Source organism: Cynocephalus volans, chromosome 3 (genome assembly GCF_027409185.1).
Source record: "Cynocephalus volans isolate mCynVol1 chromosome 3, mCynVol1.pri, whole genome shotgun sequence".
NCBI lineage: Eukaryota > Metazoa > Chordata > Mammalia > Dermoptera > Cynocephalidae > Cynocephalus > Cynocephalus volans.
Genome location: NC_084462.1, coordinates 66486933 through 66514391, shown reverse-complemented (window position 1 = coordinate 66514391; position 27459 = coordinate 66486933). Strand labels below are relative to the sequence as shown.

Below are 27459 nucleotides of genomic sequence, written 5' to 3'. Positions count from 1 at the left end.
TAAGGTGGAGACTGGGGATGCTGTGTCCAAAGCAGAGAGGAATGGGCAGAGTAGTACTGACACCCCAGCCCTGTTCTGCCTGCCAGAGCCCACTTACCAGGAGTGGGTCCCCAGAGGCCTCCTCCTTCCCCCCACCCCTTGCTTCATTCCCCGCCTCAGAGGCAGGTCTGCGGCTTGGCTGGGAGCTCCAGGGGCTGAGAGAACACTGCAGCTGTGGGACAGGCCACATAGCTAAAACCCGGCGGGCCATAGGGCCCGGCGGAGGAGGTCCCAGCAGGCAGACTAGGCGCCCGAAACTTCCCGACGCTCCCAGCCTGTTGCTTATTCATTCAGAGTGGGAAAGCGCCAGCCCAGCGGCCAGCCAGTGCTGGACTGGCCATGTAAGGCCCCCAGGCGGTCCTGCCCGCCCGGTGCCCTGCGGAGAGCCTCGTGCAGCCCAGGGCACCGCCCCTGCCCTGCCCTGCCCCTTTGGCCTCGAAATGCTGTCATCGGAGGAGCCGTCCCGCTCGGGACAAAGCCAGGATGGACAAAGCTAGAGCTTGGGCAGGCAAGGAGCCGTCCCGTCCTCGAGGCTGTGGGAAGAGAAGCACGCACAGGGGGCCACTCCTGAAAGCCTTTCTGTCCACCAGGCCTCTGCAGAGGGGCCACCATGGCTCTGGCCCGAGTGGGCTGGCAGCTGGGGGCCGTGGTGTGGGGCGCCTGCCTGTGCGTTCTGGTGCACGGGCAGCAGGCGCAGCCGGGGCAGGGCTCGGACCCGGGGCGCTGGCGGCAGCTGATCCAGTGGGAGAACAACGGGCAGGTGTACAGCCTGCTCAACTCGGGCTCAGAGTACGTGCCGGCCGGGCCTCAGCGCGCCGAGAGTAGCTCCCGGGTGCTGCTGGCGGGTGCGCCCCAGGCCCAGCAGCGGCGCAGCCAGGGCGGCCCCCGGCGACGGCAGGCGCCGTCCCTGCCCCTGCCCGGGCGCGTGGGCTCGGACACCGTGCGCGGCCAAGCGAGGCACCCATTCGGCTTCGGCCAGGTGCCCGACAACTGGCGCGAGGTGGCCGTCGGGGACAGCACGGGCATGGCCCGGGCCCGCACCTCCGTCTCCCAGCAACGGCACGGGGGCTCCGCCTCCTCGGTCTCGGCCTCGGCCTTCGCCACCACTTACCGCCAGCCGCCCTCCTACCCGCAGCAGTTTCCCTACCCGCAGGCGCCCTTCGTCAGCCAGTACGAGAACTACGACCCCGCGACAGGGACCTACGACCAGGGCTACGTGTACTACCGCAGCGCGGGCGGTGGCGGCGGCATGGGCGCAGGGGCGGCGGCCGTAGCCTCGGCGGGCGTCATCTATCCCTTCCAGCCCCGGGCTCGTTACGAGGAGTACGGCGGCGGCGAGGAGCAGCCCGAGTACCCGCCCCAGGGCTTCTACCCGGCCCCGGAGAGGCCCTACGCGCCGCAGCCACAGCCGCAGCCGCCGCCGCAGCCCCCCGACGGCCTGGACCGCCGCTACTCGCACAGCCTGTACAACGAGGGCGCTGCGGGCTTCGAGCAGGCCTACCCCGACCCCGGCCCCGACGCGGGGCAGGCCACCGGCGGCTCGTACGGCGGCGACGCCCGCCTCGGCTGGTACCCGCCCTACGCCAACGTGCCGCCCGAGGCCTACGCCCCGCCGCGCGCCGTGGAGCCGCAGCCCCCCTTCCGCGTGCTCGATCCGCCCTACCTGCCGGTGCGCAGCTCCGACGCGCCCCCGCCGGGTGGGGAGCGCAACGGCGCGCAGCAGGGCCGCCTCAGTGTGGGCAGCGTGTACCGGCCCAACCAGAACGGTCGCGGTGAGTACCGCCCCGGGGCCCGGGACCCCCCTGCCTGGCCTCCTGGTCACTGGGGAACTGCTCCAGGAGCCCAGACCCCTCCCCCATCCTTTACTAAAGGCATCCCCTGAGCGGCTAAGCAAGGACCCCACCCCAGCCAGCAGCCCCACTGAGTCTCACCCCCCAGCCTTCCCCACATCCACGCACCATCAATGCCACGGGTTGCCCAGGCAGGTCTAGGTTCTCACCCTGACTTTAGGGGTAGGGGGTGGAGGGACTAGCCGGGCTTTGAGAGGAGGCACCTTACAGTCCTGGCTTGAGTCATCTGGCGACAAACAGAAGGAGCCCTTCTCCCTGCCTCTCCCCCATTCCAATCAGGGCACCTCTTCGCACCCTTGGAGATGCCCCCGTGCCAGCTCACAGGGTGAGGCGGGGAGCATCAGAAACCTGGGTCTTCACCTGGAGGTGTGGCAAATTCCCTCTCACTGGAAGTAAGTGAGTTTGGCCTGAATGAGCAGGTCAGAGTGAGCCTTTGCCCCAGGCATGGGTCCAGACTAGATAACCAGGCTGGGACAAGAGAGGTCAGTGAGGCAGTGGCCTGGGTGCAAAATTTAAGGGGGCACCAAAAAACCGCAGTAATCAAGATAAGTGATATTTCAATGCATTTTTTAAAAATCAAAAACAATGCAGGAAAATCTGTGATGAACAAAATATCCAAATTTTAAATAGAAATCAGTAAGGGTGGCATGCCAAGCCACACTGAAGCCTGAGGCAAACTGAAAAATCAGTAATACGGATCCTGAGTTTATTTGAAAACCAATAAAGGCCTCATTCCCCTCACTCTAGCCCTGGTGCTGGGGGAGAGTCTCAGGAGGTGGCTGTGGATGGGCCTCCCTCTCACTTCTGGGGGGAGGGGTGTGTGAAGATATGCCCTAGTGTGGAGAAGTCCCAAGCCATCTACACATGAGGATGCGGTGGAGGGGGTAGCCTTCCTGTTTCAGATGGACAGGCTCTTCATGTGCCGTTAGCAGGCTGGCTACTGTGACAAGAGCAAAGGTACTGCCAGGGCTGGATGGCCAATCGGCCCATCCTCCACTGTCCTAGAATCCCCCTTCCTGCTTCTCTTCCTGTGGGGTAGTCTGCTTTTTGTTCAGGGCTTTCCACTCATTCCCCAGTGCATGGGCGGTCCACCACTGCCCCACCACCCTTTCAGGCTGTAGTCAGTGCTCTCTACCTGTGATTCTCAGCTCCCACCGAGGTTGCTGTACCAGGCCCACCAGGGGAGAGCTGAGCCCTGTGAGGTGCAGGTACCGCAGCCCCAGCCTCTGCTCCTCTGCCTCTGTCAGCATGGGGATGATGCCTTGTCTCCAGCCAAGCTGGCCTCAGGTGAGGGGCTGCTGCTGGGGGGTTTCCTGTCTCACGGGGGACTGCTGGGGCCCAAGGCTAGGGGAGAGGAGTGTCCCCACTGGTAGCAGCCACTCCCTCACATTCAAGGTGCAGCGTTTCAGTTAGGTGCTGAATCCCACTTTGAGAACCTGCAGGAGTTCAGGACGAATCAGATGCTGGGTGCTTCTGTGATAGGGTGAAGGATACAGCCACCCGCATCTGGTCGTCACTGGGAACTTGCAGCTTCTCGGCAGCAGGGTGTATTACAGCTGTCTGTCAACTGCTCCCAGAGCCCCTTGGAGAAGAGGTTGTTTTACTTATAAGGTGCTAAACTTTTGTGGTAGCTTTTCTTAGAATGCAAGACCTCAGCAGGAGGCTTAGCCAGAGGGCCCCACCTCTGGGCAGAGGAGAAAACTGAGACCTCAAATGCCACAACACTGGTAGAGCCAGGCCTGGGACTTGGCGTCTGGGCTCCAAGCCAGTGGGTTTTCTAGGGCCCCTCTTTGGCTTGTCAGTTCTTAAGGAAGCCAGTTGGTTCCAGGGGGAACAGGGCAGGGCAAGGCTGTATCTGGAGTAGGGGTGCTTGGTGCTTAGCAGAGCCTCTGGCCATTGCCCCTGAGCCCCACAGTTCATTTAGGGTCAAGACATTTCCCCCCTTGAAGGCAGTATCCTAGGTGCCACGCTGAGTGTGTGGACATGCGTCAAATCCAGGCCCTGCCCTGGGGAAACATAGCAGAGGGAGCTGTGAGTAGGCAAACATGGGAAGGGGGGCAGAGGCTATGGGAGCCCAGAGGAGGTGTCCAAGCATTGCTGCAAGGGGTGGTGGTCAGCACCCTTGGGCTCTCCCTCCCCTAATAATGGAGGGAATCAGGTATGTGGGGGGTGCCGGCTAATTTGGGTCTCATGAAGAGGCCAGAGAGGGAGCAGTAGTCTCCCCCATCACTGGTCCCTCCCTCCCCACCCTGCTAGGCTGGGACCGTGGAAAATCCCAGCCCAGGGAAGGCCAAGCCTTGTACTTGAGATCAGACCCCCAGGCCTGGTGTGGGAGCCCAGGGCGGATTCTCTGAGACTGACTTCATTCCTCCTGGCCACACACCCAGGGGTCTGAAGCCGGGCGCTGGCAGCCTGCACGCATGTGTGGGCGTGGATGTGTCCTCACAACACCAAACACATGTGAGCACCGCCCCCGTCCCTCCATGTGTGGGTGGCTTCCAAGTGCCTGACCTGAGCCTGGTTCTTCCTCGAGCTCCTGCACCCGCTTCCTTCCCACCCTGGGCACTAGGGCTGCCCAAGGCTTCCTCTAATACCATTGTCCCCACCTTTGAAACGTGTAACTACAGAGACAGAGAGGAGGAAACAGAGGCCCGGAGAGGGTCACATCCTTTGCCCGGCTCTCACAGCAAATCCTCGAAGAGAGTCCTAGAGTTGGCCAGCTGCTTCCCAGGCCAGATTGTGTCACCTGCGCTGCGCCAGCTCCAGTGTGACTTCTCCCTCTACTGCCACCGGGCCCTCCTCTCCTAGCATCCTTGCTCTAGCTCCTGCCTCAGCTTCTCTGAGCTGGGGGTCTTAGTGCTGATTAAGATGACCCCCAGCCCCAGAAGACCAAAGCTCTTCTCCCGGGGACTCCCCTTTCCACCCCTGGCCTGACTCTGGCTCTGGCAACCCTGTGAAAGGAACAGGGAGCAGGCTGCCCTGGCCGTCCTCCCAGGGCATCTCTGATAGCTGTGCCAGCCTTGCCTGGCATGTGTCCTCCATCCCTGTCCTCACATGGCAAATCAGAAGCTAGAAGGGAGCTGTAGCTGCCTTCTCCCTGGTCCCCTGTGCCCAGTCTCTCCCTCTCCAGTCCATTCTATGTGTGGGGCAGAGAAACCCTTGCAGTGCTAACCAGGTTACTCCCCTGCTCAAGAAGATTCTGTGGCTCCCCAGGGCCTTCAAGACAAAATGCCTCAGCCTAGTACTCCAGAACCTGAGACTCCTCCTTCCTCTCCTTTCCTCCTCCTCCCTCTCTCAGGCTTCCATAGCTGCCCCGGGTACTGTGCTGCTCCTGGGCCTAGATGTTATATCTCCCTATACCCACCAAGGCTGTTTCTAGGGTACTGAATCTCTGTCCAACCTGTACCCTAGAGGCCAGACCGGGACCCTCAGTTCCTGAGAGCAGTCTCTGCTCCCTGTCCCTATCTCCACTGCTCGGGTGGGCCCCTAGCTCGCCTGAGCCTGCTCCCCCTTGCTGCCAGGCTGTCTGCCCCTCCAGGTTGCCTACCCTCCTCCACAGGGCATTGAGTAGATGCAGGGAAGGACCAAAGCAGGCCTCCACCCAACAAGCTTGTGGAGTTAGAGCCCTAAGGCAGGGATAAAACAAGGCCATTTGCTGAGGAGCACCTACTGAGCTTAGTGGCTTCCGTCTGCAGTTTCATTCATTCTCACAGGCTCCTAGTGAGGTGGGGATTGTGGGCCTCCAGCCCATATGAGAAGACTGAGGCCCAGGGAAGTGGCACAGCAGGGAGTGGCTGAGCCAGCACCCACACTGTGCCTGTGACCCAGGAGGACCCCATGCTCAAGCCTCGAGCCAGGCAAGCAAGGCACCAGCGGGGGCCCCCACCAACTCTGCCTCTCTGGGCCTCAGCTGCTGCATCTGCATCCAGGGGACAGAATTACGCTTGCATTTACTGAGCACTTCACACATATCTCTTCCACTTACCAGGCCCAAGCCAGGTGCGGTTGTTAGTCCCACTTTGTAGATAAAGCAACAGGCTCACTTGTTGGCTTCCAGTTGTGAAACCAGGATTGGAGTCTGTATGGCTCCCTACCCTGAGCTCTTAACAGCCATGTGTTATTTTTTTAAAAAATTTTTTGTGTTTGGGCCGGCCCGTGGCTCACTCGGGAGAGTGCGGTGCTGAGAACACCAAGGCCCCGGGTTCGGATCCCATATACGGATGGCCGGTTCGCTCACTGGCTGAGCGTGGTGCTCACAACACCAAGTCAAGGGTTGAGATCCCCTTACCGGTCATCTTTTAAAAAAAAAAAAAAAAAAAAAAAAAATTTTTTGTGTTATTGCTTATCCTGCACATACCACATATCCAGTCATTCATTTGGTCATTCATTCATTCAGCAGATACTTGACTGTCTACTATGTTCCAGGTACCAGTTGTGACAGGCTGAGCTGGGACAGTGGATGTCAGAGACTTTGGGAGGGAAGAGACCGTCCCCTGTGTGGTGTTAGAGTAAAGCCTTATCATTCTCACTCTGGACTTCAGAACGTTTATTTAACAGCACTTACATCATGTTTACTAAGTGCCTGACCTTGTTAGTCACTTAACCCTTATAACCCTAAGAAGGATGTACCATTATTAACTCCATTTACAGATGAAGAAACTGAGGCCCTGAAGTGTTAAGTGACTTACCCTGGAGCCAGAATCACAGCTCAGCATCCCTCTTCCTTCACTGCAGTTGTCTCAGATTGCTCCTTCAGAAAGAAGTCGTCTTCAGGCTGAGAAAGTTGTCATAGAGGGGCAGAGAGCTGGGGAAACAGAGGCACCTGTGTCCTCTTCCTGTCTCCCTTTTGGCATTTGAGAGTCATTATCCCAAGCAGGCTTATCCCAGGTGGACTTCCTGTCTCCTCTCTTGTCATCCACTTGCAAGATGCCTCTTCTGCCTCCTGGTCTCAAACGGGACCATCCCTGCAAGAAGAGACAGCTCCTATTTTAAATGATAAGAATAATAATAGGAGCTGATATTTATTGAACAGACACTATGCCAAGCATTTTTTTTTCTCTCTTTTCTTTTTCTTATTTAATCTCCCCAATAACCTTGTGAAATCGATAGTATGATCATCTTCATTTTAAAGATGAGGAAACTGAGGCTCAGAGAAGTTAAGTAAGTCATCCAACGTCTCAGGGTTAATGAGTGGCCGAGCATGGATCTAGGCTGGCTGTCCACTCCACTGGGCTGCCCCAGCCTCACTCTGTTCTGCTGCTCAGGGAAGGGTGCTTTAGGTTCTGTGTCACTTGTCTTAGTGTCCATTGTTTCTCTCAAGTCTAAACTGCCTGAAAAAACAAAATTTGGGTTTTTGCCTCAAGTTTGCAGGCCCCACCGATTCATTGGGGATGGTGGCAGAGCAGGGTGGGGAGTCAGTGCCTTTACTGATACCGGGCTACTGTTGGACTCGGCCTTGGGGTTCTGGCCTTCCACCCCTCCTTCTCCTAGCCCCAGGGGTCCCCATCTCAATGTCCTCTGGTCTCGGAATGTCACCTCTCCCCAGTGGCTCCCAGCCTGAGTCCCCCCTACTTTCTTTTCAAGCCAGGAACACATGGAAACTCCCCAGAGCAGTGGCTGGAATGGGAAGGAGAGGAAGGGAGCAGGGAGGAGGCAGATGGTCTGCCCAGGCAGCCCACACCTGCTTCCAATTCCTGTGCCCGGCATTCCTGAGGCTGGAAGGAGAGGCTCAGACTTGTCCCCTCCTCTGGCCCTGACCTAACCACCTCCTCACCACAGGCAGCTGGACCAAGAAGGCCTCTTTGTCTGGATGCAGAATTACTGGGTAAGGGTTGGGCTTGGGTCCCTCTCCCCTTGCTGATGAGCAACCCAGAATCCAGACATTTCAGTATCACCTGGAAACGGGGAGAGGGGTGTCACAATGCCAGAGCAGGAAGGCACTCAGGTTGGGAAGGTGAGGCCTGAGAGGTCTTTGCCATCAAAACCTTAAGACACAACCCCTCTTCCCCCTGCTTGTGGGCCAACTGGAACCATAGGTTTTCCAAGCCCAAAGCTAATCTTTTTTTCACAAGAAAGGACTTTTGAGGTCAATTCCAGCCTCTGCTTGATAATGAAGTCTGTGGTTACACAGGCAGATGCCACCAGACCCTTTGTGGGGTATGGGCATTTGTTCATGTGCTCACCGAGGGCATACAGGTGCCAGGCTCTGAGCTGGGTGTAGGGAATTCAGGGGTGTCCCAGACCCATTCCTGCCCTCACTGAGGTCTCAGCCTGGCAGCAAGAAACCAGGCATCTGGGATACAGCATGGCCCAAACCCATCTCCATCTCGTCCATTCCCAGCTGCCAGCACCTGCTGTGCACCTGCGGGACCTGGGTGAGCAGCTAGGTGCAGGCAAAGGACAGTACCACCCACCCCTGCCCTCAGGGGCTCTCATCTGGCTGAGGAGAGCAGATATCATCTCATAAGGAAATACAGTCATTCAACAAATATTCATGAGTGCCTTACTGAGTGCTGTGCACTGTTCTAGAGATGGGTATTTATTAGTGAAAATAAAGAGACAAATCTTTGCCCTTGTGGATCTTATATTTTTATGTATAAACATAATAAATAGGTAAATAATAAAAGGTGGTAAATGCTGTGCAAAAATTAGTGATAGGTCAGGGAGAGCAGGAAGGAGGGGTGAGGGACACGTTACAAATGTGGCAGAGTAGTCCTCATAAGGGTGGCATTTGAGCAAAGACTTGAAGGATGCATATGAGTGAGCCATGCAGCTGTCTGCAGGAAGAGCATTCCAGATAGGGGAAACAGCCAGTGCAAAGGCCCTGAGGCAGGAGTTCCCTAGGGTTTTCAAGTATGTTCAGCATGGTTAGAGTAGGATGGAGTAGAAGTGGGGGTGGGTATATTAGGAGACAGGTCAGAGGGGTGACAGGGCCCAGACCATGGATAGCCTTGTGGGCCACTGTGAGGACTTTGGCTTTTACTTTCTGTGTACTAGGGAGTCACTGCAGGGTTTGAGCTGAGCAGTGACACTTAAGCAGGACCCCGACTGCTGTGCTGGGAGTGGACAGTGGGGAGTCAGGCAGGGAGACCAAGAGGAGGCTGGTACAGAGCCCTAGGCAGAGTGGTAACAATGGAGGGGATGGGGTACCAGATTTGGGATATATGAGAGCTGATGGGATTTCCCAGTGAATTGGATGTGGGATCAGGGGTAACACAATGGTTCATGGCTTGTGCAGCTGGGTCAAGTTGCCATGAGCTGAGATGGGAAGGCTGTGGGTGGAGCAGGTTTTGTAAAGGTAAAAATGTCAGGTCACTGCGGAGGGTCTGAGGGGCCAGGGAGGGAACCCCTAAGGGGAGTGGAGCATCAGGGAGTCTTCTGGAAGTAGAGGTAGGGGACACTGGATAGGGGACACTAAGTAGGGCCTGTGAGGATTGGGAGGGCTGGAGGGGCAGGGGCCGTGTTCGCACAGGGAAGAAACATGAGTGAGGTGTGCAAAGAGGTGGCAGAAGGCTGTGCCAGAGGAGAAGGTAGTTGACCTCCCCAGTGGGTGGCATTGGCCTCCTCCCCACTCAGCTCAGCCTGCGTCCTGGGCAGCTTGTGCAATTAGCACACACTCACAGATCCCCTTCTGAGCTGGGCCCTGTTGCACAGAGGAGTGATGCTGTTGCTATCTCTGGACTGTCTCTCAGTCAGGTGGGGGCGGCAGGGTAGGGTGGAGGGGTGGTTAGGACTGACCAGGTGGGCTTCGGGGCCTAAAGACTATGTAACCTTACATGGGCAGAGCTGGGGCGTGTGTGTGTGTGCGCGTGTGTGTGTGCAGAAGGGAATTCCAGGACAAGAGCACCATGAGGTCAGAGGCCAGGGGTAGGAAAGGTCGAGGTAGGCTGCTAGGGAGCTGCCTTTGAGTTAAGAGTTCTGTACGGCACAGCCAAACCACAGAAGGCTTTAGCTGCCACCCTGAGACGTCAGGACTTGATTCTGTAGGCAGTTGGGAGCCACTGAACGTTCTGGGCCCAGCTTCATGGCCATCATAGCTCATTTGCCTGGGCTGGCATTGCCCATTCATGATGGGGCAAAGTGGATTCTGCAGCCACCTTGCCTTCCTGTTCACCGAGCAGGTGTGGCACCACTAGGCCAGGCTGGTGCTGACAATTTAATGTCCTGATTATTAGATAATCATGTCCTAGAGGCCCTCTCTGGCTCATGTTTATTCATGGCTGTACTCTGTAGGGCTTTCTGCTTTCCCCCACCTAGGGGCTCCTCTGGAGTCTGGCCGCGCTAGCCAAAACATCCCACTCAGCACATATTTCACAACTGACTGACCGGTTCCTGCTGGACTGTGTTTATCCTCCAGTGCCGGGCTCAAGAGGTTAGGCCTCTTTTGCATTCCACTTTCCATCATCTGCTCCTCGTGAGCAGGAGGCTTGGGGAGGAAAGATTTCGGAGACGAGGTTTACTGAACCCACAGAAAAGGGGAAGCCAAGAGGGAAACAAGTGAGGTGGGTGAGCGACAGGAATGTGGCCACAGGGCCCTCCACGCTGGGCAGCCTCCAGGAACCACTGGGCAGGAGGGAACAGATTTCTAATGAAGCAGGAAGGATTTAGGTCAGATGGTGGGAGAATTTCCTGACTGTTAAAGATCGTCTGTAGAGGTTGTGAGAGGTCTCAGGCTCTTGCCCAAGGCTGGGGAGGGGACTGAATAGCTCCTAAAAAGTATTTTAATCTCCAAGTGTTTATTGATCCTTCCAACCTGTGCTCAAGGGCCAGTTGGTCCAATCTCCCCCATCATCCAGCTGGGGAAACTGAGCCTCAGAAAGGGGAATGGGGAGATTGGACAAAATGGTGAGCTCACCTCTGGAGCCTTACCCATGAGAAAGCCCCAGCTGGGACCCACTAGGGAAGGTGTGACAATCACTGTCTTCAGGTTCCCAAGGACTGGCACCTGAGCCATCCAGCAGCTCCAGACCCAGCTTAGACCAGGAGGCCAAGGTGGGCTTGTCCTGAGCACATTGGCCCCCAGTGGTCAGTGTGACATGTGACAGGTTTGTTTCACTGGGGCCCTGGATCACTACAAAGGAAGCTCCAGGGGCAGAGCCAGAATTTGGAAAGCTAGACCTTTTCCTTAGATTTTGTCTTCGTTGCCCTGGAGGGTCCAAAGGGGCCCCCATGGCTGAAAAGCTTCTTCCAGACCGGTGGCTGGCTACCTGCAAAATGGCCTCATTCACTCACACCCAGCCTCTTCCCAGCCCAGCAGCCTGGCTTCGGCCATCCCAAGGGTCTTTGCTGCCCTGACTCGGTGTCCCTCCCAGCCTGGCAGGAGCTTTGCAGCCTGAATCCCTATGGTCAGAGTGCCCACAGGGGGCCAGCACAGGGCTCCAGGCCACGAGTGGGGTGGAGAGCAATTAGAAATGGACAAATGGAGTCAATGGGGCCTGAACAGGGGACAAATTGGCCCAGGGCCACACAGAAAGTCTATGACAGACTAGGGTAAGAACCCAGGCTCTTGTCTCCCTCCTGGGAGCAGAAGGCAGGACACTAATGGTGACCAGGGTCTCCCTGGGCAGCCCAGGCAAGATGGTCTTCCCAGCTTTTGGGCAGTCAGAACCATCCCCCACCCCCTCACCAGCGGTGCTTGGGGGCTTGGGAGGATGCCAAGCAAGGCTAGAAGTGACACGAGGATTAGGAAAGGAGTCGGATGTGTATCCTCAGCGGGTCCAGGTGGGGCACATGCCAGCCATTCCCTGCAGCATGTTTGTGAGGCAGTGAGTCAAAGGCGAGCTGGGAGCCCACCACGGCAGATGGGCCAGATGGGACCTGCATGGTGAACACTGTGGAATCCGGCTTAACATTGTCAGGCAGTGATCTAGATAGGTCTTTCTTAAGAGTTTACATTGACTTGAAAATCAAGAAACAACAAGATCTAAGACTATCATTTATATACTTTAAAAATACGGATTTCATACAGATATGCAGATGTTCAAAAATGTCTGAGGGTCAAGGGATTGGATGAAGGTAAAAAAAAATTTAGTGAAACGAGAGGGGCCTGCATAGGTTAATGGTAATGGCTAGTTTGCTCTGAACTGAGAATTGTGATTAATTCAGTTCTCTGCATTTATAAAAATGGGGAGTCTCTGGGAAACGTTCTCATTGGAACTCACTTTTCAGAGTCTCCAGTTCCAGGCCCAAGGACTGCATGACTCTGTATATGCTGGAAAAGAGGTCCCAGCTCCTCCTCAAAATTACATCCCTGTGACTGATGGTTTCCCCTGCATTCGGAGTAAGCAAAAAGACCCTCTCTGCAGAATCTTTCTTTAAAATGCACACTTCTTGGGATGGGGGCTGATTACGCTGTCTGGTTGTAATTAGACTTCACCCAGTGTTGGCCACCCTGCCTGGACAGCCTGGTTGTACCCCCACAAGCCAGAAACAGCAGACCTTCCCCCAGACCCAGCTCAAGCCTTCCCTCAACTTCCTTCCCCCAATGTGGGGGTCACATTGCCACCACCCCCACCAGCCCAAGCCCTGTGCAGGGGCTGAGAACCCAAGCTTGCAGGACTGGCTGCTGAAGGAATGTCCCCTGGGAGAGCAGCCGGGAGAAGGAGGCATTGTTCCTTTCTGGAAAAGTATAGCAGCCGAGGGCAGGGCCTGCTGTTTCCTGGGACCTCGGGTAGGGGATCCTGAGGGTGAGGTGGGGGACCCTGCCTGAACTCCTCAGGCTACTCTCTTTTCTAGCAGCTTCCTGAGCTGCTACCTCCCAGGGCAATGTGGGCATGACAGGGTTGGAGCACAGAGGCCCGGGTGATGCTCAGAGATGTAGAACAAAGAAAATTGTAAAATAATGGTAAGAGGGATGCCATTTAAGTTCTAGAAGAGGCATAACTAATGTATAGTAATTAAAAAGCAGATCAGTGGTTGCCTGGGGCAGTGCAGGGGGAAAGGGATATACTAGGAAGGGGCAGAAGGGTGATGGAAACAATCCATAGCTTGATTGTGGTCATGGTTACACAGCTGTATCCATTTGTCAGAACTTATCAAACTGGACACCTAAAATCTGTGCATTTGGCTATGTATACATTATACCTCAAAAAAGTTCATTCATAAAGAATGACAAGAGGAGTAATGGGAGAGAGTCAGGACCTGGGATCTCCTGCTGGGGCTACCTGACTCAGTGTGTGACTGTGGACAAATCTATTGCCCTCTCAGAGCCTCACTTTCCTGTAGCACTTCCAAAGGCATTGTGTGCCCTAGTGTCTTGGGAGGACAGAGTGTGGAGTATGCTTGTGGATGCTTGGAAGTCATGTAGTGAGCCACTAGATTTTTCTTTTTTTAAAGATGACCGGTAAGAGGCTCTTAACCCTTGACTTGGTGTTGTCAGCACCACACTCTCCCAAGTGAGCAAACTGGCCATCCCCATATAGGGATCCAAACCCACCTTGGTGTTCTCAGCACCACACTCTCCCAAGTGAGCCCACGGGCCAGCCCTGAGCCACTAATTATTAAAGAAGCATGCCTGACAGAGACTGAGGGGACTTGGGCCAGTCGGTCATCCCCAAAGCAAACGTTCCTGATCACCGTGGGTTGCCTGCAGAGGGGTGAGTCAGGCTGGGACCTTGGGGAGCAGACAGGTGAATATGACAAAATCTAATTATAGAGCAATACAGATTGGGTAGTGAGACAGGAGAAGTGTGTGCAGCCTGAGATGTTGCTGCCAATCAGGGAAGACTTCCTGGAGCAAGAGGCCTGAGCATGAAATTCCTCAACAATAAGAGGAAGAGATGATCATCTATGGCCAGGGTTAGGGCTCAGATTCTGACAAGCAGCCCCAAGCTGTCTGTCCTTAGTATCTCTCCTGAATCTTCACGTATATAGTACTTTATAGCTTGCAAACAACTCTACCCCACTCACTTACAATCAAAAAGAATTGATGATGTCAACGCAATCCTTTTTACGGTTTTTTAAGTATAGACCTTTAGTCCATCATCTGGGGACAAATAGCAATGAGACAGATTCATAGTTGTTGGTAGCTATCAGGCCTCAGTCTGTGACCAGGGCCAAGCTCAGTGTGTGACCAGGATCACGTCTCAGCGTATGACCAGGGTTGTGGCTCAGTGTGTTACCAGGGTCGGGATTCAGAGTGTAACCAGGGTCGGGGCTCAGTGTGTAACCAGGGCCTGGGCTTAGTCTGTGTTCACAGTTGGGGTTCAGTGTGTGACCAAGGTCGGGGCTCAGTCTATGATCATAGGGCTCAGTGTGTCACCAGGATCAGGACTCAATATGTCACCAGGGTCAGGGCTCAGGATATGACCAAGGTCAGGGTTTGGTGTGTCACCAGGGTTGGGGCTCAGTGTGTGACCAAGGTCAGGGTTCAGTGAGTGTGTCACCAGGGTTGGGGCTTAGTGTGTGACCAAGGTCAGGGTTCAGTGTGTCATCAGGTGTATTAGTCTGTTTCTGTTGCTTATAACAAAATACCTGAAACTGGGAGATTTATAAAAAAATGAAATTTATTTGCTTGCAGAGTTTCAGGCTGGGAGGTCTAAAGTCCAGGGAACACATCCAGTAAGGGTCTTGGTGGTGGCAACAGTGATGACAGGGTGTCATATTGAAGAAATGACAGAGCAGAGAGAGAGATAGTTCCTCCTGCACTGTCCTTTTAGAGCCCTCAGAACCACACCTATGACCATCATTTTTTTTTTTTTTTAATAGATGACCGGTAAGGGGATCTTAACCCTTGTCTTGGTGTTGTCAGTACCACGCTCTCCCAAGTTAGCCAACTGGCTATCCCTATACAGGGATCTGAACCCGTGGCCCTGGTGTTATCAGCACCACACTCTCCCAAGTGAGCCACGGGCTGGCCCATGACCACCATTTTTAATCCATTCACTAGGCGTGGTCCTCAGAATCTAATCACCTCCTCAAGGCCCCACCTTGCAATTACCATAATAGGATTTTCCACTCTCTTAACAACTGCAGTGGGGATCAAGTTTTGAGAGAATATTCATCCCAAGGCACCTGGATCAGGACTCAGTGTGTGACCAGGGTTAGGGCTCAGTGTGTAATCAAGGTTGAGGCTCAGTCTGTGGTCATAGTCAGGGAATCAGTGCATGACCAAGGCCAGGGCTTAGTGTGTCACCATGGTCAGATTTCAGCATGTCACCAGAGTCAGGCTCAGTGAGTGACCAGGATCAGGGCTCAGTGTATGATCAGGGTCAGGGTTCAGTGTGTCACCAAAGTCAGAGTTTGGTCTGTGATCAAAGTCAAGGTTTAGCGTGTCAGCAGAATCAGGGATCAGTGTGTCACCAGGGTCAGGGTTCAGTATGTGATCAGAGTCAGGACTCAGACTGTGACCATGGTTGGGGTTCAGCATATGACCAGGGTCAGGGCTCAGTGTATGACGTGGGTTGGGCTCAGTGTGTGATCAGGGTCGGGGTTCAGACTGTGACCAGGGTTGGGTCTCAATAAGAGGCCAGGAACAGCACTGGCTCTCACTGGCCCCAAGTACCCCTGGTCTCTTACTCAGCTGGCTCTTCCACCTTCCCTGGATTGCATAGCTAGCTCATAAAATGGCCTAGAGAGGAAGGGTCGGGCCAGAAAAGCTTTGTGGAGCCATCTGCGTAGTATTTATTGAAACTGGGCCTGGGATGGGGGCGGCAGGCCATCTGGTACTGAATGCTGGGTCCCCTGAGGCTTCATATTGCTGAGAGAAGGGCACTTGATGATGGGGAAGGGGACCATTGCTCTCTTCCTCACGCCTCCTCCAGGGGCTTCTGGGGACCAGAGGGTGAGAACCAGCTCCCAGCTGGTCTAAGGGCTGAGGATCCCCTGGGAAATGACCAAACATTCCTGGGGGCTCAAGTAATAGGGCCTAGGCTGGCCAAGAAGTCCCCCATCAGCCAGGAGCCACCTCATCCTTACCCACCCCTGTACTGCAAGCTTCCTCTTCATTCCAAGTAGGTGAGATCACTCTGGCTGTCTGGACCAGGCTCCAGGGAGAGCAGGTCTAGGGTCTTGGAGCCCAGGCTAATTTTTGGTAGGGGGGGTTTGGTGTGCAGGCAGACACCTCTGTCAAAGGCTTAGAAGCCAGACTTCCCCTTCTCTGCCTCATCTTCTGGACCTAAAAGCTGATGAGAGGGTTTTGGCAGCAAGAAAGGGGGCTGGAAGCCCCTCCACATGACTCCACAAGGTAAGTCCCCCTACCTTGCCTGATCTTACCCTTCCCCCCAAGAGCAGAGAAGCTTGAAGGATGCTACAGGAACTTACATCCTCATTTACCTGATAGAATCCCTGAGGCCTGAGGGGAGAGGGGGCTCAGAGGCCCCAGGCTCACTTCTCTGTAAGTCAGCAGCTGAGCTAAGATAGAGCCCAGGTGTCTGGAGTACCCCCTGTCCACCTCCCACCCCACCCCACGTACCTTCACTCCCAACATGAAGATCAGTCCTTCTTTATTCCAATGCAGGATGGAGTCTAGACACCTCAGTTTGGTTTCTGCTTATTCCTATAACTCTTACACGGACTAATGCATGCCCGGGGAGGACAAGGAGGGGACAGTAGGAGGGGATAGGCATATCCTGCTCTGGCATATCCTGGGGAACAAGTGATCCCAAGGGCTGGAGGCCTTGACTCTGGGCACTGCAAGGGAAGGAGCCAAGCCCTCCCTCAAGTTGGAGGCCAGAGGTTGCAGACAGGGGAGGCTATGGTCAGGTCTGGGGGCAGTGGTAGGAAGTTGTGGCAGGTGATGGGGAGGACAGGCCATGCCAGGAAGAAAGGAATAATGAGAAAGGCGGGCTTGGTGCCCAGGCTAAGAATCCTGCCTCGTCAGCAGCCTGCTCTGGGGAAGTGTTTTCCTTCTAGCCCATCCCTTCCTGCCCATCCCCACTCCTGCCATCCAACATTCACCTGGCTCTGCCCATGAGCCTTCCAAGACCCACTCTGGGCCAGGATCCCAAGGCTGTCTTGGTGGTTCACGAAGAACGCTGGCTGCAGGAGTGAGAGGAGAAGAGGGCGTCTAGGGGCTGCTGTCCAGAAGCCTAGAAAATAAGGACATGGAGGGAGTGTCTCTATGAGGAAATGGCTTGGTTCACTCAGTCCTGCCTCCAGGCCTTTGCCATTCCTTCTGCCAGGAACACCCTTTCCCCCTCCCTGGATTTGTAAATTCCGCCCCATCTCCCAGGTCTTGCTCATGTCCCAGCTCTTCCAGGAGGTCTCAGGGGCTCCCACACCACTGAGCTCCAGAGGTGAGCTCCTGCTGCCTGACTTCCCTGATCCCACACCTGAGCCCAGGACCCAATGCCCGAGGAGAATGGCAAAGGGTGCTTGGGGCAGGTGGTCTCTGGGCATTAGCAGTGGCCAGCCTGACCTTCTCAGTGCCACGCTCTTCCTCCCTTCTCCCTCTCTCCCACTGTCCACTCCAGGTCTCCCTGACTTGGTCCCGGACCCCAACTATGTGCAAGCGTCCACTTATGTGCAGCGAGCCCATCTGTACTCCCTGCGCTGTGCTGCGGAGGAGAAGTGTCTGGCCAGGTAAGGAGCTGATGATGAAGCATAGAACACTGGACAGTCCCTGGGAGTCACCCAGACACAGTGCCCATGCCAGCCCGGCTCCTGCGATCTGCCTGGCCCTGGCCCAGAGCCCAAGCCTCTCAGGACCCTGACCTCTTCATCTGTGAGCCTTGCCTGCCCCGAGGGAGTCAGACAGGGAAGGAAACAAGCAGGCAACCCTCATTTCTGTATACACCACTATACAAGGAACTTGACTTTCACTATAGCACTTAATCTTCACACCAGCCTGAAGGTATGTGTTGCCCCATCAGGAAACTGAGGAGAAATGAAAGGGACTAAAACCTTTCAGATCTGAGCCACCTAATAAGAAGGTTTCTCATGGGGAGCCCAGGTCTCTGGTGCTCACACAAAGACCCAAGGAAGTCCTATAGGGTAGACGAGCCTGCAGGATAGAGGACAGGACTATGGAGCTGTGTCTACAGACAACACATGTGGCTTTGGCTATCCCAGGCTGTCTTTGCTTGATCAAAGCAGGGACATTGGGCATGAATGGCAGAGAGGCCTCAGTTATGTGTTGCAGCAGAGAGAGAGTGGAAAGGGACCAGTTTCCATTAACCCAGCAGGTTAGCAAAGCTGACTCTTCATTGTTCATGGGTGATTCTGCCTCCTGCAGTGCTTGCTTCTAAATTTATTAATATTCTGCTCAAATATGTGTGTTTTGGAGACATCTCACTGTGCTAAAAGAAGTAAAGATTATGTTGATCTTCTTTTGTTGACATCCCTCTATGTTGAAAGCACCTGTTTTTCCTAATTGCTTTTTTTTGACATTTGAACTCTCAATAGTAAAAAGTAAAAGTAAATAGGTCAGATGTCAAAAAAAGCAAGTAATTAGGAAAAATAGGTGCTTTCAACAAAGAGGGACATTGAAAATTAACTTTTACTTTTTACATTTGGAATCTCAACATTTTCTCATTTCTAGAACTTCTAGTGCACCGCCCCTCAGAGTTGCTGACCACACACTGTTACCTGTAACAAGATGAGGAGCTTGCACCAAAATGTGGCTCAACTCACTGCTTCCTCCACTGAGTCTTGCTTTAAAAAAAAAAAAAGTGTCAGCTGAACTAAACAGAGTGGTTAGTGATGTAGTTGGTTTACATTCTGGTGTGAGTTCCTCATCTCATCACCCACAGGCAGCTGTCTATGTGCGAACTGGCGCTGTCGCAGGGACCACACATGGAGGACCACTCGGTCAGCCTGCCCATTCTGGTCTCATCTCATCTCGTCTTAGTTGTCCTTGGGAAGAGAGAATAATGTGCCTGCTGTAATCCCTCCAGCAATGAGGAACTTACAGCCTCAGTGGCAGCCCATCTAGTTTTGAGGGGTTTTGGTCAAAGTGACACTATCACTGCATCTTCATGGAGCATCCCAGGTGCCCAGACCTGAGCTCCCAGCTGCAGGGAGGAGGAAGCAGCCTGTCCTCTATCCTGGAGGGTCTTCTGGTCTAGCTGGAAAGAGTGGCTCCTCACCCATGCTCTGGTGACAGAACCACGTGACAGGAGGGAGCCAAGAACTAGAATGAGTGGTTCACAGGCTGAGGAGGGAGAGGTTGGCAAGGGTCGAGGCATCGAGGAGGCTGAGCATGGGGTTGCAGACCTAGAGAGCCCCTCAGAATTGAGGCCCTGCAGCAGGAGGGCCCTCCAGGAATGGCAAGTATGGGCCACAGACTGGTGCCAGTTTACACACTGCAGGCAGAACCCAGAGAAGGGAAGGGACTTGCTCCAAGTCACACTGCGAGTTTGTGGCCAAGTTGGGCCTAGAACCTAGACCCTGATGGTTTCCCACGGTGTGCTGAGCTGAACAGAAGGGCAGGATTTTACTGAACAGAGGGAAGGAGGATGTTTTGTTTCAACCCAGACACAGACAGATTCCAAGCCTCCCCCAGACAAGGCCGAGAGCCTTATGTCCTGGCAGACAGAAGTCTGAGCCGCCTGTTGTCCAGACATACTCTCAGAGACAGAGCTAATCCCCATAACTGGCCACCTCTCGCCTCTGGCTGTAGGACTCAGACCTTAAGGAGTGCCAGGGAAGTGCCTCCGAGGCCAGCCAGGACAGCTGTCAGCGGTCAGCTGTGGGGGTGGGGGGGTCCAGCCCAGCCCTCTTGTTCCTACCACCCCGTGTGTCTCCCCTCACTGCCACCCCTCAGTCCTCTCTCTCCCTTCTCCTCTTCTTACAAGGCCTGCCTCATTTGGGAATTTAGGGTCAGCAAGTGAATTACGAACAAGCAGTCTACACCAGACCCATACTCCCTGAATGGAAAAGGGCAGGTTGCTGACCCTGAAGCCATGCAGTCACATCCAACCCACTGCAAGACACATGTGGTATCAGGGTTGCTGCAGGCAGCACTGTTAGAACTCACAGGCAGTCAGAATTCCTCTTAAGTGGAGCAATCAGGGTAGACTTCCTGGAAGAGGGGACCTGAGTTGGACCTAGGAGGCTGGGTGAGCTTTGGAGTTCTGGGTCAGGAGAACAGCATGGACAAAAGTATGGAATAGAGAAGGAGTTAAATCTGTTTAGGAAATAGACATTGAAGCTGGAACCCAGGGGAGTAGAAGAGCGGATAGGCCCAGGAGAATGAAGAGGCTCTGACCCAAGGAGCTCAAGCCTGTTTTTTAGGTCCACACCTAAGACATGGCATACTTTGGTCAACAATTAGGGCTCTGTCCAGAGGAGGGAAGACTTATGAGAATCTCCTGAGTAGGGTTATTTTCAAATAGCCCTCCAAGATTTTTATATGGCCCTGCCTGCAGGGGCTGTCTCCAGCTGAGTCATCTGCAGGTATTAGGGACCCACAGAGGGTCATTGCTAGGCCTGATACCATTTTTAAAGGATTCCTTTTGGGGAGGGGGGGAGTTGGCGGGCAGCTGGCAGGTAAAGGGATCTGAACCCTTGACCTTGGTGTTACTACAAGACTGCTCCCTAACCAATTGAGCTAACTGGCCAGCCTGAAAAAGACCCCATTGAAAGCCACACAGTGGAAGCCAGAAAGGAGGGGACGGCTAGGCCTTCATGGGGTCAGGTGAGAGAGGAAGAAGGCTGAGCCTCTGCTGCAGTGCAGGGGTTCAGATGCAGAGTCTTCAAGGCTGGGGGCGGGGGCCGATGTGGCCCATGCTGGGTTTTGGCGTCACTGTACTCCAGTCCCACTCGGTTTTCACACCTGCCCCCGCAGCACAGCCTATGCTCCTGAGGCCACTGACTATGACGTGCGGGTGCTGCTGCGCTTCCCCCAGCGCGTGAAGAACCAGGGCACAGCGGACTTCCTTCCCAACCGGCCACGGCACACCTGGGAGTGGCACAGCTGCCATCAGTGAGTGGAGCGGGGCTCGGCCCAGCCTCTCCCACTTCCTCCTCTGGGCCAGGGGCCTGGGTGCCTGAGCTCCTACCCTCATTAGCGCTCAGGGAGATGCAGATGCTGGTTGGAGGGCCCTGGGGAGGTGGTGTCTGCCAAGGATCTATTCTTAAAGAGAGAGTTTCTCAGAGGAGCTTTAGCCAAACCTGGGCTGGAAGATGGGACATGGAAGGATTGGTCTTGATAAGGAATGGAAACATCTAGAATAAGGGCACTGCCCAAGGGCGGCCAGTACAGGTGGGAGAGTCCTGAGGAGGTGCTCTCCTAGGGTAACCTAGCTGGATGGGGAGCACCAGAGATGCCACTCTGTGGGACTCAGGGGACAGAAGAGCCCAGACTGGTCAGGAGGCTTTGTCAGAGCAGGGTCCTCTGGCCCATCTCAGGATGGGGACAGGATGGGACAGGGGAGACTGTCCCACTTCTTTCTCCTCCAGACATTACCACAGCATGGACGAATTCAGCCACTATGACCTATTGGATGCAGCTACAGGCAAGAAGGTGGCCGAGGGCCACAAGGCCAGTTTCTGCCTGGAGGACAGCACCTGTGACTTCGGCAACCTCAAGCGCTATGCATGCACCTCTCACACACAGGTTGGGCTAGAGAGGCAGGGCATGGTGCCCAGGGGCGTGGGGATTGCACCCAGCCCAGGGCAGTAGGGGAGGCAGAGAGCAACAATGGCTAAGCCAAGCTGAGGATGGGCTGGTCCCAAGGTTTCGGGACACCTGGCTCCAGTCAAAGTGAGGGTGTTCTCTCCAGGCCACGGGCCACCGCAGGGCCCTGTGGAGATGGCCCCCTCCCTGCCAGGCCCCTTCTTGCATCATTCCTGGGGGGTCAGCTCATGGACAGAAAGGAACATTGTAACAAACTCTGTATAGCTTGTGTCCCATTTGCCTGTCTGTCCAACCAAGTCCATCTTGCATCAGTTCATCCAAACATCCACAAACTGTCCATCTGTCCTGCCTGTCTCTTTTTATCCATTCCTCCATGTCTCTCCCAGGCCTCCCTCCCCACTGCATTTCATCCCTCCCATCTGGCCACTATATCTCCCAGTCTTCTGTCTGGTCCATCCATCCAGTGGCCTCAGGGAGGGGCAGACCCACCTTGAGCAGCCAGCCTGTGCCAGGGTCAGAAGAGAAGCACAGAGGAAAGAGGGCCCCCGCCTGCTGAGGGGGGGCATGGGGTGGCACCAAGGAGTGAGCAGCACCCCAACATCTCCTCTTGTCCCTTTCCCCAGGGCCTGAGCCCAGGCTGCTATGACACTTACAACGCGGACATTGACTGCCAGTGGATTGACATAACAGATGTGCAGCCTGGGAACTACATCCTCAAGGTGGGCCAGCTGGTCTGGGGCATTCTCTCCAACCTGATGTTCATGCTCAGTGTCCCCCCACTCTGGGCATGTTCCCTCCTCCCCAGCTGCTGAGCAGAGGTGGCATCTAGAGCATCACACGAGGTTGACGCTGCCCCTCTGAAGGTTTAGTTCTCAGACAGACACGGCCTCTCTTTCCATAAAGACGCCAAGGCCCTTTGGCCCAGCTGTGGTGATGCTAGAGGAGGCGGTAACACCTTCTTCCCTAAGTGACAGAGGACCAAAGAGCAAGGAGGACTTGAAGAGCCATGAGGTCCATCCCCGCTGTCTGCATGCAAGGCAGACTTTAGGCCATCTGGGAGAGAAATGAGGAGAGGTTCTCAGCTCTTCTCTGAGAGAAAGCCCTGCAAAGCCGAGGGCTCCTGTGACCAAGAGTCCCTTCTAACTTGAACCCTCCTGCTCCAGGATACCCTCACTCCCTGACCCCTTCCATCAGTACAGAGACAAGTAGAAAAGCATGTTAATGACACACAGCCCAACTTAGTACATCCATGCAGGCTGTGTGGAGGCCATGTCATCATGGCCTCATCTGGGGAAGCCAAGCCTCAGCCTCCTCCATGCAGGTACCCTCTCCCCATCACCTCTGTGTCTGTCTGTCTTTCTGCCTCACCACCACTTTCTCTGGTGAGCAGGTGAAGCACGGCCTCCCTGACTAGATCTCTCTGTTCCCTTCTTCCTCAGGTGCACGTGAACCCGAAGTACATTGTGTTGGAGTCTGACTTCACCAACAACGTGGTGAGATGCAATATCCACTACACAGGCCGCTATGTTTCCACGACAAACTGCAAAATTGTCCAGTGAGTGTTCGCCCACCACCCTTCCCGCCCCAGCCCCTTTCCTGCATGGGGAGCAGGCTGGCCATCTGAAATACATAAAGCACCTGCACTTTGGGGCACCTGATGGCCAAACACAACTGTGGCTGGGCCCAGCAGAAAGAGCCCTGTTGGAGCCAACTCCAGGCTGAGTGCTCACAGTGGGGCTCTGCTGCAGGGTGTTGATCTGGGGCCTGATCATGAGGCACCCTAAGATTTCCCCAATAGAAACCAGCAGAGGGCAGAGTGGTTCATTGCAAGTATATGGGCACTGCAGTCCCAGGTCTGTGACACCGGGTGATCCACCTCATCTCTCCGAGCTACTATTCTCAACTACGAAATCGGCATTTCCTACGTAGGCTTAGAATAAGGATGCAGAGGCTTGATTCTGCATGTTCAGGAGCCCAGCACACAGTGGCACTCAGTGAGCAGCTGCTGTGATCATCAGTGTCCTTACCAAATGGATTGAACTGAAAAGACCCAGATGGGAAGTGATTCTGGTTGGAATGAGCCACCATCAGTCCCTAGGTCCCTGTTGTAGAGGAAGTTAATGAAATCTGGGCCCAGGCTTTCGGCACATGCCTTCTGGGCAGGGTCCTCAGCTTCTGCTCTCCCAGGCCAGCTGTCCTCAGTCTCCCTCCTGCTTCTCCACATGAAGCACTTTGCAGAGGGACCCCCTGTTTACACGCTCACAAAGAAACCCCACCCGACTCCATGTGAATTTAAGATGTTTGATCAGATCAAGGCAAATCTTTTCCATTTAAAAGAAAAGTAGGGCCGGGTGGTTAGCTCAGTTGGTTAGAGTGTGGTGTTATAACACCAAGGTCAAGGGTTTGGATACCTATACCAGCCAGCCACCAAAAATAAAACAAAATAAAAACTATTAAAAAAAAATCAAAACGCAAAGGGCTGGCCCGTTAGCTCAGTTGGTTGGAGCGTGGTGTTGATAACACCAAGGTCAAGGGTTCAGATAAAACAAAACAAAAGAGTAGTCCTAAAGCTTAAAGCTTTAGTTCATCAACTGGGGGACAAGTGGTAGAGATTCCAAGGCCCAGCGGCAACTTTCCCTATAGTGTATGCTCACTGTTGGATGGCGGTTGTGAGAGGTTAAGCCTGTGACCTAGGGTCAGGGCTCAGTGCGTGACCAGGGTCAGGACTCAGTTTGTGACCAGAATAGGAGCTCAGTGGAGGGACTCAGTGGATGACCAGGGTTGGGTCATTTAGAGACAGCCCTTTCACCCTTGGCTGCTACCACTAACCTACCTGTTCACAACTCCCCCTCCCCTCTTCCAGCGCACCAGGAATGTTGAAAATGAGAACAGCAGCCTCCAGCTCAATACAAAGATTCGGTTCCTCATGAGTAGAATTAGATCAGCATTACCCAGGGCACAGAGTTTGTTTGAAAGACCATCTCCTGCCCTGTCACTGGCAGTTTGGCTCTTTCACAAGCCTGGGTTTCCAGCACCCTCCTGCTCCTCAGGGCCTGTCTCAATCAGCCATTCAAAGTTCAGGGGTCATCTAAGCAGCAGAGGTTTTCTGGGAAGCACTTCTAGGGAAGGAGGAGGAAGACGGAAGGAAGGGGACTGTAGGAAACAAAGGAGGCCGCTGGGGGCTGAGGGAGGCAGGGAGCCTGCATCCCCATCATGAGCAACCAGCAGGCCCCCAGCAGGGCAGACAGAGATGCAGCCTGCGCCTCCCTCCCTGCTCCCCGGGGGCCTGCAGGCGGCAGAGGAGGCCAAGGCCCTTCCTTCTGAGAGCTCTTTACATAAGTGTTTGGAAAGGCCCAGTCTTAATAGAGCGTCTCCGTGACCCTGACCGCAGGCAGGCAGCTGGGCCAGTGTGCACAGGAAGCTGGACGGAGCGTTCCCAGAAAGGCCATGGGACTGACGCCTGTGGGTTTCCATCATGTTTCTGAAGAGGAAAAGGGAGGCTTTTAAAAGAAAGTAGTGAGTTAGAAAAAACAAGAAAGAAAGTATTTCCAGACAGTAGCAGCTCTGCTAATGGCCTAGAACACAATCTGGGACTCAGGGCATAGGGATAGGGGTGTGCTAAGACCGCGCTCTGGGTTGGTGGGAGGGAGTCCACGAAACCCCTCTTTTTGGAGTTGGGCTGAGGGGTCAGCCTCCTTCCCCTGTGCCCAAATTTCTGAGGGAAATGGAGGCTGTGCCTGCCTTCCCCCTCGGGCTCTGGATGTGGACAGGAAGCCCCAGCTGGGAGCCTGTGGGGGGCTCACCTTGTAGCCTACACTGACTGCTCTCTCTTTCCTTAGATCCTGATCTCCAAGAGGGACAGATGGCCAATCTCTCCCCTTCCAAAGCAGGCCCTGCTCCCCAGGAAGCCTCCGGCCATGGGGCCCAGCCCCCAACCCACAGGCAGGGGCAACTGGACGCCAGGGGCATCCCTCCCTGCCGGCCTCAGGGAGCGAGCAGGGGCCGAAACCACAGGGATTCCGGATGCCAGGCCCCATTTTGTACTTAACTTTTCTCTACCACACTGTTGTGTCAGTTGTTGGTTTTTATTTTTTATGTTTTGGCCATACCACAGAGCAAGATTACCCGGGTCCGGGCTGAATAAAACAAAGTTTTTCTACTCTGTGGTTTTGTATGTGGACCAGCTGGCAGAATCTGCCACACTAGGTTGGGCTCAAGGGACATCCTTGGGCTTCATCCTTCCCCAAGGACAGCTACCACGCTGTCAGGACTGCAGAAACCTTGAAGGTGGCAAGCCTGTTGTGGAAGCCCTGTGGGGCTTAGCCCGAAGCCAAACCACTGCAGGAAAGAAGGCACATTGCACTGGGTGGGGGCCCCCCGGCATGGGGGTGGGAGGCTCCCGCTCCTCCACCTGCCCCCCTTCTTGGCCTCACACACTCACCTTCCACCTCCCATACTCATGGCCCTCCCAGTCGCTGTCTAATGCAGTTACTCGCTCCACTTGCCACTTACTCGCTTAAGACTGAGTGCCTACTGAATGCCAGGCACTGTGCTGGGGCACACACAGGAGCATCATGGTTCCTGCTCCCAGGGAGCTTACAGCCACATAGGAATGGGAGTGCACGTTGTGCCTGGTGATACAGCACCTGGGGGAAGGGAGACCTTTACGTGGCCTCCTTCCAGGGAGGGAGGGGAGAAGAGTGTTCTTCGCAGAGGGGACGGTGTTGAGCAAAGGCACTGAGATGGGTGAGGAGGCTGAAGGGTGTAGGAATGAGAGATGGAGGGAACAGCCCCCTCCCCCGCCCTGGCTGTGGTGTCCCAGAGATCCTGGACTCTGGGCCAGGCCAGGAAGAAGCAAGGGGGTGCTACTGCCTTCCTTCCTTTCCCACAAGCCCTCAGGATACCTTTGCACCCGCCTGAGTTCGTGAGAAAGGGGAAGAGACTCAGTCCAAGAACCAGGTTCCAGGGCCAGTTCTCCTGCTCACAGGCCACATGACTTTGGGCAAGTCATGCTGCACCTGTGGGCTTAAGTTTCCCCATCAATAAAATGGGAATGTTGTCCTGCCTGGCTCACACACTGACAGGGAGGGCCAATGAGCCACTGCTGCAGAGGGAAGCACTGGCTGGGCTCCAGGATGTTGGCGCCCACTCCTCCAGATCACTGTGGACCCCCAGTCCACTGTGCTCAGAGATTCTCGAGGAGAAGCTGTCCCCCCTTTTGTCTCCGATGCTATCCTTGCTCAGGGCTCCTGGCAGCAGCTAGGTCTTCTGATGGGGTAGAGAGGGAGGGCTTCTGGGAGCCGTGTCATGCTTCCAGAAGGGTCCTGGCCTCAGCCCACTGGAGCCCTAGGGTGGAGTGGGGCGTGGCTGCTACCTACCACCTTCCCTCCCTGAGCCTTGCTAGGATTCAGCTCTCCCCTGGCATTGGGTAGGTGCTGCGGCCCTGCCATTCTGCACCCGGGACTGGGCCAGGAGGACTAACTGGGGTGTGAGCACAAGCCTGTCCTCCAGGGATCACCACTCTGCTGCAGTCCTTGCCCACGTGTGCCTCAGAGAGGCGTCCTTACTCCAGCAGCCCCACCCCCCCACTCTTTTCTAGGTGCCCTGGGCTTGAGCAGGGGAGGAGTCAAACAAGATCACCAATTCCAGACTATCAGAAGGACTGTATGAGGTAAAGTCAAAAGTCTCCAATTCTGAGGTGAGAAAATTGAGGCCCAGGATGGGAACCTCTCTGAGGCAGACACAGCCCTGGAACCCACGTCTCAAAGCCCCAGGCCAGGGCCAAATGCCAGGTGTATGCAGTTTTCTGGGGAGATCTGTACCTTCAGCAGACACTCAAGGGGGGCTCAGGCCCAGAAAATAGGATTGGGGGGAAGGGGAGAGGAGAGGATGGCTCTTCCACAAAGAAGCGCATTACAAACTCTGGGGAGGTGGGGAACACCTGACACACAGAGACTCCCAGCACGGTGTTCCATGTGCACACAAACCCTCAGCCTGGAGTTCAGGTCCCAGGGGGCTGGTGGACATCCCAGGACACCCAGGCCAGTCCCCACA

At 55.0% G+C, this 27459-nt stretch overlaps 1 protein-coding gene across 1 annotated transcript; it reads left to right on the top strand.

Moving 5' to 3' along the window:
• The first annotated feature begins 343 nt into the window (after positions 1–343).
• On the top strand, positions 344–25517 carry LOXL1 (lysyl oxidase like 1). Its single transcript, XM_063090564.1, has 7 exons — positions 344–1811; positions 17300–17408; positions 20614–20751; positions 21228–21384; positions 22029–22124; positions 22845–22960; positions 25245–25517. Exons 1-7 carry the CDS (start codon positions 650–652, stop codon positions 25249–25251), a joined length of 1785 nt encoding a protein of 594 aa, XP_062946634.1. The 5' UTR covers positions 344–649; the 3' UTR covers positions 25252–25517.
• Positions 25518–27459: the final 1942 nt, after the last annotated feature.